An 11,025-nucleotide genomic window follows, 5' to 3' on the forward strand; every position below is an offset into this window, starting at 1 on the left:
GTATCAGATTTCATATCACTATATCATGCCGTGGCCATGAGTCAGTTTAATCTTAAAAGGGCAACTCAGCATATAAGGGAGGGAGATGCAGGGGTGATGTGGAAATGACTGATTGACAATCACAGACACCTTGGCTTTGACAGGGGCACAGTCCGGCACATTGCATGATAAGGCTAAGCAGTAGAGCTGGGGCTAAGGGTAACGTTGCAAGATGAAGATGTATATGAATGAGTTAGGTGAGAATCAGTGGAAGGTTAGTACTAATCAAGTTGACTGGGAGTGCAAGGAAGAATGGAACATTGAGGTTTGGGGTTGGAGGAAACAGACCTTGTGTATCAGGCTGAGTCTGGGACTCACTCTGCCAAATGCAAACACCTTGACTTTCATTCTTATCCAAATCATAAATATGCTACAATGGCAATGGAAGATGGCTGCTTCGACACAAGGAATGAGTGGCATTTAATTTTCTCTTGAGCATGTGTGTTCTACTTGTGAGCAAAATTATGTTTTTTAAGAGACAGCTATGTTACTTAGGTACTTGATATATAGTTGCAGTCCAGCTATAAGGAATACAAATCCTGGTTCATAACACTACACACTTCACCAACAGAAAAGGGTTCCATTCCATCCATATAAAAGTCAGCTGTGATCATCAGTACCGCATCTTGAAAGTTTGCACCACTTATCCTGGTGACATGAAGTGTATATCCTTGAGAATGCTCATGTTCTTATTTTACTTGAAGGACTGGATGCATTACATGAATAGTTACCGGAAGACAACGTTTATAATCATGGCTGATAGCTCCATTATGCAACCCCCTGACTGAGGCAATGTTAAAATATAGCCTATTCTTTGATCAGGGCTTTCATGAAGCAAACGAAAAGCCACCTGAAGATGATGGTTATGTATGTGGATCAGTCTGGGGTCCTTACAGTGCACTGCAGACAGAATGTGTGATGTAATGTTTTCATTTTGTGATCTATATGACTGGAGCAGGCAAAGGGGGGATCTGCAGGTAACTGAACAGCTGAAAGGGTAACAGCAGTCTTCAGAGAAGGAGGAGGATATTGACCGGGGGAACATCATTGTCAGCCTACAGTATCAGATGCAACAAGATAGACAGGACTTAATGACATCCAATTCAAATAGATATGATTTGTCTGCAATTGACTGTAAATTTGTTGCTGCTCAGAAGGAACATAGTCTTTGTCTGTTCCCAGAAGCAACTGATTTTTTTTTAAACAAAACAGAAATTGCTGGAGAAACTCAGCAGGTCTTATTTATTTGATTTATTCATGATCATGTGTATTTTGTTACAATGGAAAATGTTGTATAGTTCACAACTTCTGGCATCATCTAAAGACACAGAAAATAAACCAAAACATTCAATATAAAAACAGAAAAATGAAGAATTAAAGAAAAAGTGTTCAGCATCTGTGGAGAAAAAGCAGAGCTAATAATTCAAATCCAATGCCCCTTCTTCAAAGTTCAATTCTTTGTATTTACATTTCTTTTGCAATTGTTCAATAAAAGTTAATATTATCAATTTGAAAGCTTACCAGCATGAGATGCTCCCACATTGAACTGTGAGAAGATGTGAGGTTGCATTGCCTGTTAAATAAAGAGTGGCATTCCATTATCATGAGTTCTAAGATGGTATGGCGCTAAGGATGGGTGGCCTGTGCAGATTGTTTGTCATTGTGACAGTAGTTACAAAATTCAATCAGATAGGTGATGAAGTAAAGTAGCAATAAATTTGTGAATTCTATTGACAATGAAGTGCAAATACCTGTGTCAACTATGTGTCCTCAAAATCTTCCCACTTCCACTACGTGCACCGTGAAAGGCAGCACCTGATTCACAGCACTTGACCAGTTGCTTGGCCAAGCTTTAAATTTGACATTGGCACCTGAAATCCAGGGAGGTTCTGGCAGTGGTGCTTACTTTTGCCAATGGCGAGCACACTGCAGTGTAAGCGAGGATCCAAAGGCAAGATGCACACAATGTGGTGAGCAGCAGAAAATTGCTTGGAACTCATTAGTGCTCATGGAGATAAACCCACCACGAAACTACCCAAACATTGCCAATCAGTTAGTTTTTGATAAAATTCAGCTGATAGAAACTGCAGTGATTTTTTGAAATGCCTCCTTTGAAATTGATAAGTCACAATTTTTCACAAGTGGTTTGGCTCTATTGAAATCTCAATTAAATTGCAGAATTTCATCACTGGTTAGTTTGTTGATTGTTGCCCTTGTAATGACCTGATAATGACCATATAATCTATCTATGTGATATTGATTAAGGGACAAATATTAGCCAGGATCTATTAATGATTAGATATTAATAGGGCTCATCTTCAAAATGGTACTGTGAAATCTATTCTGTCCAGCTGAGAGGCAGATAGGGTCTCATTTTAAACTGTGATTCAAAAACCACTTCCAATCATACATTACTCCCTCAGTAAAGCTGTATCAGTATTGATTTTCAAGCTTGACACCTGAAATGGGACTTGAACTGATGACCTTGTGACTCAGAGAGGAGAGTACTATGAACTAAGATGCAGCTAATATGTTGAAGTCACTGATGTTGAATTGAATTGAGTTGGATTGAATTAATTGTCATGTGTACCGAGGTACAGTGAAAAGCTTTGTCTTGCGAGCAATACAGGCAGATCACATAGTTAAGTAGCACAGATAGTAAATAATAGGTAAACAGTGGCAAAATCAAAAACACAGATGCAGGTGAATGTTAAGTGTTTGTGAGTCCATTCAGTATTCTAACAACAGTAGGGTAGAAACTGTTACGAAACTGGCTGGTGCGTGTGTCCAAGCTTCTGTACCTTCGGCCCGATGGTAGAGGTTGTAGAAACACGATACCAGGGTGGGATGGATCTTTGAGAATGCTGGTGGCCTTTCCTTGACAGCAGGCCTGGTAGATGGATTCTATAGATGGGAGGTTGGCCTTTGTGATTGTCCAGGCCGAGTTCACCGTTCTCTGTAACTATCTCCAATTTTGAATAGTCCAGTTGCCATACCAGGTATTGATACATCCAGACAGAATGCTGTCGATGGCGCACCAATAAAAGTTGGCAAGAATATTCACCGTCATGCCAAATTTCCTCACCTGCCTGAGGAAGAAGAGACATTGTCGGGCCTTTGTAACCAGTGCATCCATATGAAGAAACCAAGAAAGCTTGTTGTGGATGACTACTCCCAGGAGCTTGACACTCTCCACTCATTCCACCTATGTGCTGTTGATGTGTAGGGGGTGCAGGAGTAACATCCTGCTGAAAGTTGATTATGAGTTCCTTGGTTTTGCTGGCAGTGAGAGCTAGGTTATTCTCAGTGCACAATTTTTCTAGGTCTTCCACCTCCTGTCTGTAGTCTGTTTCATCACCATCTGAGATTCGACCGACTATGATGGTGTCATAAGCAAACTTGTAAATGACTAGTCTGGTATTTAGCGACGCAGTCATGGGTATACAGTGAGTACAATAGGAGGCTACGTACGCACCCCTGGAAGGCTCCAGTGTTGAGTGTTAGTGAAGATGAAATATTGTCCCCAATCTTCACTGCTTGTGGCCTGTGTGTCAGGAAACTGAGGATCCAGTTGCAGACAGTGTGGCTTAGTCCAAGATCTGTAAGTTTATTAATCAGTCTCAAGGGGATAATAGTGTTGAAGGCTGACTGTCGTCAATGAGTAGGATTCTTATATAGCTGTTCTTGGTGTTAAGATGTTCCAGGGAGGAGTGAAGGGCAAGTGATGTGGCATCTGACGTGGATCTGTTGGTCTGATAGGCAAATTGGGTCAAAAGTAGTGGGGAGGCTGGAGTTGACTAATACTATGACCAGGGCCCCATTCCTGAAGAAGGGCTTATGCCCGAAACGTCGATTCTCCTGTTCCCTGGATGCTGCCTGACCTGCTGCGCTTTTCCAGCAACACATTTCCAGCTAATACTATGACCAGCCTTTCAAAGCACTTCATGTCCACTGAAGTTAGGGTCACTGGGCGGTAGTCATTGAGACATATTGCATGAGCCTTCTTAGGCACAGGGATGATGTTGGCCCTCTTGAAAAAGGCAGGGACAGCGGCTACTGCAGGGAGAGGTTGAAAATGTCCGAGAAGACCTCTGCCAGTTGATCTGCGCATGCTCTGAGTGCACAGCCTGGTACTTTGCCTGATCCCATCACTTTCCTTGGATTCACACAAAGGAAAACTGATCTGACCTCTGATGCAGTAACTGTTGGGATAGGTACGTGTCAGAATAGGTGTTACCTCTCCACTGAAATTTTGCTCAAAACCAGCGTAGAACGTGTTGAGACCATCTGAGAGAGATATGTTATCGTCTGCTATCTTGCAGTGTCTCTTTTTAGAATCTGTGATGTCATTCAGTCCTGTGTTGTAAAGCTGCTCAGTACAGAGACTTGGGAGGAAAACAATGAACAGTGACATCTAAGTTAATTTTATATCCATATTGAGAGATCTGGAGAGTCAGCTAGTTCTGACAGCTAGCATGTGATTCAGAATAATGCCAACACTATGTCAGCTAAGGCAGACATGGGGCCTAATCCTTCTCTGTGTCTTTGAGAGTTATGGCAATGGCAAATCCATTACTGGTAGAGCTGTTTGGAAAATGGTTCAGGATGAAGCATCAGCAGATAATAAACCAAAGGCCCTGCGTTCAGAAATAGAAATTAATTGAAGAATGCTCAATAAAAGAATAAAGCAATTGTAAATTCAAAATCAAAATCTGAGACAAAAAACAAGAAAATAGTGTAAAAGCATGACAGACCATTCAGAATCTGGGGGCAGAACAGTACACAAGCCTCATCCTGATGATTATAGGTTGCTTGATGACAGTTGCTTCAAACAATTCAAAGCCTTGTTCAGTAAGTTGGAAAGTAGAGATACTTTTTAAATGGTATAAAAATATGATCTTACATGAGTAGATTTGTTAGTTCTAAATTTCTTTAGTTGTGACTTATCATTTTTTTTTTCATATTTTTCAGAATTGTTTTGAGCTCTATATTCCAGATAACAAAGACCAATTTATCAAGGCCTGCAAGACTGAGGCAGATGGACGAGTGGTAGAAGGAAGTCATACAGTTTACAGGATATCTGCACCAACCCCAGAGGAAAAAGATGAATGGATAAAGTGCATCAAGTGAGCAAATAGTTAAATACATCATTCTAATAAGAGAAACTAACAATGACTTGAGATTTTTAACACTCCAGTGCACATGCTAGGAGTGAGCCCAAACTATTCTGGCAACCTGCCTAGTGGTGGTTTAACAGTCAGTGGGCCTTTCAGCTAATTGAGATTTCAGTTGACTTGAGCTTCCATTTGGGGATGGTGTCCTATCTCCTATAGTTGCTGGCCAGTCAAATAGTTGGAGGTTGTTTGATGCTGCTGGAATCATTGGCCACAGTTAGGACAGCGTTCAGTCATCACTAACATCCAGCACTGGAACCAGATACTGAGGTAAGTGGGAGAATGAAATGGGGGCTGTCACTTTGGGCAGGCTGGCAGGCACTGGCACGGGGAAGGGGCCATTATGGTTGAGAAGGTGAAAAGCAGGGATAGAAGGGCCTTGGATGAGAGGATTATTGATGTGTCCAAGGGGCCCGTAAAGGCTGTCCAGCTTCACATCTGATGTCAGTTTCTTCACTGTGAAAAACATTGCAGTGGGGCTAGAAAGAGGCCCTTAATAGGTCACTATATGGACACTTAAGGGCTCAATTAGTCCACAAGTGCTTTAGATCACTTGTGGACTAATTAAGCACTTAAATACTTAAGGCATGATGACTAAGACGATGTTCTTCCTGCATTTCACCCTGCCCTAGGAAGCATAAATTTCAGCTTAAAGTTATTTGTACTTATGAATCATTCATGGAATCTGTGCATTGCTCGCTAAACCAAGTTTTATTGCCCTAGAGGTGATAGTGAACTGCTTTTTTCAACCATTGCAGTCCATGGGGTGTAGGGAAACCCACTGTGCTTTCAGGAATTAAGTTTCAGAATGTTGACTCAGTATCACTGAAGGAGCAACATGTGATTCGGTTCCAAGTCAGGATTATTTGTCACTTGGAAGGGAACTTTCAGATAGTGATGGGGTCCTGTACCTGCTATCCTTGTACGGTTGCAGCTTTGGAAAGTACTGTTTAAAAAAAAACAGGATGAACTACTTCAGTGCATCTTATGGATATTGTACACTGCTGCTACTGTGTCTTAGTTGGGAGGCAATGAAAGTTAATGTTGGTGGATGTGAAGCTAATCAGGTTTGTTGCTTTGCACTGGATGGTGTTAAGCTTCTTGAGTGAGGTCAGAGCTGCACCCATCCAGGCAAAAAGGGAGTCTTCCATCATACTCCTGACTTGTTTCTTGAAGATGTGGACAGGCATTGGGGAAACAGCAGGTGAGTCACACATTGAAGAATTCCTAGTCTCTTTCTGATTCTTGTAGCTGATGTATTTATATGGCTGGTCAAGTTCAATCTCTAGCCAATGGTCACCCCAGAACATTGACAGTGGAGTATTCATTGGTGGTAATGCCGTTGAATGTCAAAAATTGATGGTTTGATTCTCTTTTGATGAAGATGCTTTTTGCCTGGTACCTGTGTGGCATGAATGTTACTTGCCACTCATAAGTTTAAGCCTGGACTTTGTCCAGTTTTAGCTTGAATGTTGTCCAGGTATTGTTTCATATGGACTGCATTACTATCTGAGGGTTGCCGGTGCTGAACAATCAGTCATCAGCAAACATCTCCACTTCTGGACTCGTTTGTGGGAAAGTCTTTGATGAATCTGCTGAAGACCATTGTGATAAGGAAACTAGGATTTGAGGATCTCCTGCATTGATGTGTGTGGCTGAGTTGGTTGACATGGAAAACCATTTTACAAGTCACATAACACCAGGTTATAGTCCAACAGATTTATTTGGTAGTACTAGCTTTCGGAGTGCTGCTACCTGATGAAGGATTTTTAAGTTTGTCCTGTTGCTTGGTAATGTGTTAGCAAGGCTGGATTTGTTTTTATTCATTCACGGAATGGGGGCACTGCTCTCAGGCTAGCATTTATTACCCATTCCTAATTGCCCAGAGGGCATTTAAGAGTCAACCACATTGCTGTGGGTCTGGAGTCACATGTCATCCAGACCAGATAAGTATGGAGGTTTCCTTCCCTAAACAACATTAGTCAACCAGATGGTTTCTTTTCAACAGTTGACAATGGTTTCATGGTCATTATCAGACTCTTAATTCCAGGTTTTTTCTGAATTTCTGAATTTAAATTCTACCATTTGCGATGGCAGAATTCAAACCTGGGTCCCCAGCGCCTGAGACCCGGATTCAATTCCCGCCTCAGGCGACTGACTGTGTGGAGTTTGCATGTTCTCCCCGTGTCTGCGTGGGTTTCCTCCGGGTGCTCCGGTTTCCTCCCACAGTCCAAAGATGTGCAGGTCAGGTGAATTGGCCATGCTAAATTGCCCGTAGTGTTAGGTAAGGGGTAAATGTAGGGGTAGGGGTATGGGTGGGTTACGCTTCGGCGGGTCGGTGTGGACTTGTTGGGCCGAAGGGCCTGTTTCCACACTGTAAAGTAATCTAATCTAAAGAACATTATCTTCAGAACTGCCAATTCACTCTTGGTGATTGACTGTGAAGTCCCCCACCCAGAGTACATGCTGTGCCCTCAGCACCCAGAGTGCATCTTCAAGTTCGTGTTCAACAGGGCAGAGTACTAAGTTATGAACTAAGGAAGAATGGGTAAATGAGAATCAGTAGGAGGTTTCCTTGCCCATGTTTGGTCTGATACTAAGAGGCTTCGTAGGATCCAGAGTCAATGTTGAAGACTCCAGTGGCAAATATCCAATCTCTCCCACTGTGCCTTCACTTCTGGTGGGTCTGTCCTTTCAATGGGGCAAGACATATTCAGGGATAGTGGTGGTAGTGTCTAGGACATTGTCTTTAATGTATGATTATGGGAGTATGACTGTCTGGCTGTTGCTTAACTAGTCCATGGAACAGCTGTCTTAATTTTGACACATGCCTCCAAATGTAGGACTTTGCAGGTTGACAAGATTTTGTTTGTCATTGTTGCTTCTATTGCCTAGGAGAAAGTGAGGACTGCAGATGCTGGAGATCAGAGCTGAAAATGTGTTGCTGGAAAAGCACAGCAGGACAGGCAGCATCCAAGGAACAGGAGAATCGACGTTTCGGGCATAAGCCCTGAAGAAGGGCTTATGCCCGAAACGTCGATTCTCCTGTTCCTTGGATGCTGCCTGACCTGCTGCGCTTTTCCAGCAACACATTTTCAGCTTCTATTGCCTAGGTCAATGATAGATATTCTGTCTGATTTCATTCTTTTCATTGGTCTTTGCTAAGTAGTATGACATAACTGAGCAGTTTGCTAGTGTATTTCAGAGAGTAATTAAGAGTCAGTCACATTGCTGTGAATCTGGAGTCACATATAGGCCAGATCAGGTAAGGATCGCATTTTCATGGCAATCAGCAGTGGTTATGTGGTCATTATTTGGTTCACTTTTATTTCCATATTTGACAGAATACAAATTTCACCATCTCCATTGTGGATTTTGAATTTATGCCTCCAGAACATTAAACAGGGCTTATGTATTAATAGTTGAGTGACAACATGATTATACCATTGCATTTTACAAATGCATGTGCTTACTTGAAACACGTGATTAGCTTTTGCAATAGTTTGGGGGTTTTTTTGTCGCTCTTTCACCAAAGTTACAGTAACCAGGCAGAAATTTCCTTTTGTGAACATGTACTGTTATCACATTTCTCTTTTGAATATAGGGCCACTAAGATCAGCGTTCTTCAATAGCCTTGTTCAGCAAGTCCTGGTTCCTCATCTTGCCCCACACTGTCCTGTTATTCTGTTATTCACTTATTCAAGTGGATAATTGCACTGTCCAATGTATTGTGTTAAAGGGCAGTAATGAAGTGATGACTGTTTAAACTAATAATGATTGTCTTTTGAAGTCATATGAATAATTTGATGAAGTATTTCCTGAGAAAAGGGAAGGAAGCCTCCTGATAATTATCACATTACTCCCTAACTCCCAACTTGTTAGTTAAATCAGCACTCCTCCATGTTGAAAACCATTTGGCTGAAGCCCACTTGATTGGTACTACATCCACAAAGCATACCCTTATCACTGACACTCAGAAGCAGCAGTGTGTACCATCTACAAATGCATTGCATAAAATTTACTGAAGTTCCTTAAAGAGCACCTTCCAAGCCCTTGACCATTGCCATCTAGAAGGACAAAGCCACCACAATACATAGAAATATCAACACTTGCAAGTTGCCCTCCAAGTCACTCCTCATCTTGGAAATGTATCACAGTTCTTTTAGTGTTGCTGGGTCAAACTCCTTGAACTTCCTCCCAAACAGCATTGGATGTACCAACATCAAGTTTGCAGCCGTTCAAGAAAGCTGCTCACCACCACTTTCTTTAGGGTAATCAGAAATGGCCAATAAATGCTAGCCCAACAAGTGAAACCCACATCCCATGAATGAATAAGAAAAAAGGGTTCAATGTAATGAGGTTTCTTGTTTTAATTGTTTAATATTCTGTCTCACGTTTTGTTTCTTATAGGGCTGCAATCAGCAGAGATCCTTTTTATGAAATGTTGGCAGCAAGAAAGAAGAAAGTTTCCTCAACTAAGAAGCATTAAAATGACAGCATTACAGCTTGAATCAAATATCTAACATTGGCCATATGACCTAAGGAGGTCTGTTTCCAAGTGTCAGTAATAACCACAGTGCATTCTGGGGCTGACTACGTGCTTGTGCTGGAGAGAAGTTGATGCAAGTTAGAAGGCTCTTAATGAGCTTATGCTACTTCCTCCTCAACAAATGAGGAGATAGTTTTTACTCAGCAACCTCTCAATATTTCCCTCTACACAGCTGGTCTGTGAGTGTAGGGCTCCTACTTTACCTCCTCAAAGCTTTATAATTGTGATCAAGAATCTCTTGATTTAACATTTTTCTGTTGCAAGGGGCCTATGATTCTATCAGCTATATACAAAAGACTGTCATCTCTGAAGATTCGTGTCAGCTGTTGTGAAATAAGTATAAAGCCATGAAAAATGGACTTGTCAAAGTTGGTAAGGCCAGAGTTTTAATGCTAATGGACAGCTCGATTGGAATTAGGTACTTTGACTAAGGTTGATGATGAGTTGGGATAGAGAGAGTCCATTCAGTGGAGTTTAATGGAGAGAGATGTGTGGTGTCAAAAGAATTGGAAAATGAGAACACCTGGAAAGAAGGCAGCCACATTACTACTGAGAATATTGTGCAAAACGAACTGTTTGTCCATCAGATGATACATTTTGACTTAATTTTTTTAACTGAGGCTATTTGTTTGTAGATGTTTCACTTTTCCATATTGTTTTCTATTTTTCAATGCACTGGTAGGTAAATACAGAAAAAATGAGATGACTAAGCAGTATTAGTCTATTTATCAGAGCTGTATATACTTAATGTATAGATTTCTTTTTGGATTATTTTGTATTTGTTCAGTTCATTTTAAGTTGTGTGATAAATTGATGTCAGTAATTTTTTCATCATTTACCATTCATACTTGTAATCTAGTACTGACAAACCAGGTCAAATAAATCCAATTCTGTGTAATGAACTTGGAGATGTGTTTTACTGTACTCTATTACATTTCTTTATAATTTCCCAGGACATGGCCGTCACTGATTGGGTCAGTGTTTGTTGTCCATCTGTAGTTACACTCCAGACGATGTATCTTCTTCAAATTATGTAATCCATACTCTTAGAACGTGGGTTCTAGGATATAGACCCAGTGGCAATAAAGGAACAGTGATTTATTACAAAGTCAGGATGACGGAATTGCAGATGGATGAATATTTTCACGCAACTATGTGATAGATGTCACGGGTTGAAAAATACTGTCAAAGGAGACTTGAAGTGCACCTTGTATACAATGTACAATGTAAATACAGCATCTTTTTATTCTACTTTAGTTTCGA

At 41.1% G+C, this 11,025-nt stretch overlaps 1 protein-coding gene across 4 annotated transcripts in view; it reads left to right on the forward strand.

The window, feature by feature from the left end:
- The window catches only part of cyth1b (cytohesin 1b), a 232,117-nt gene extending 221,453 nt beyond the window's left edge, over positions 1-10,664 (forward strand). For all 4 annotated transcript variants that reach the window (XM_043714921.1, XM_043714919.1, XM_043714920.1 and 1 more), the window contains exons 12-13: positions 5,011-5,165; positions 9,624-10,664. In XM_043714921.1, the coding sequence (XP_043570856.1) occupies positions 5,011-5,165; positions 9,624-9,702 (234 nt within the window). In that variant the 3' untranslated portion in view covers positions 9,703-10,664. The remainder of the gene's footprint in view (positions 1-5,010; positions 5,166-9,623) is intronic.
- Positions 10,665-11,025: the final 361 nt, after the last annotated feature.

This window comes from Chiloscyllium plagiosum, chromosome 24, assembly GCF_004010195.1.
Source record: "Chiloscyllium plagiosum isolate BGI_BamShark_2017 chromosome 24, ASM401019v2, whole genome shotgun sequence".
In the NCBI taxonomy this organism is placed as follows: Eukaryota; Metazoa; Chordata; class Chondrichthyes; order Orectolobiformes; family Hemiscylliidae; genus Chiloscyllium; species Chiloscyllium plagiosum.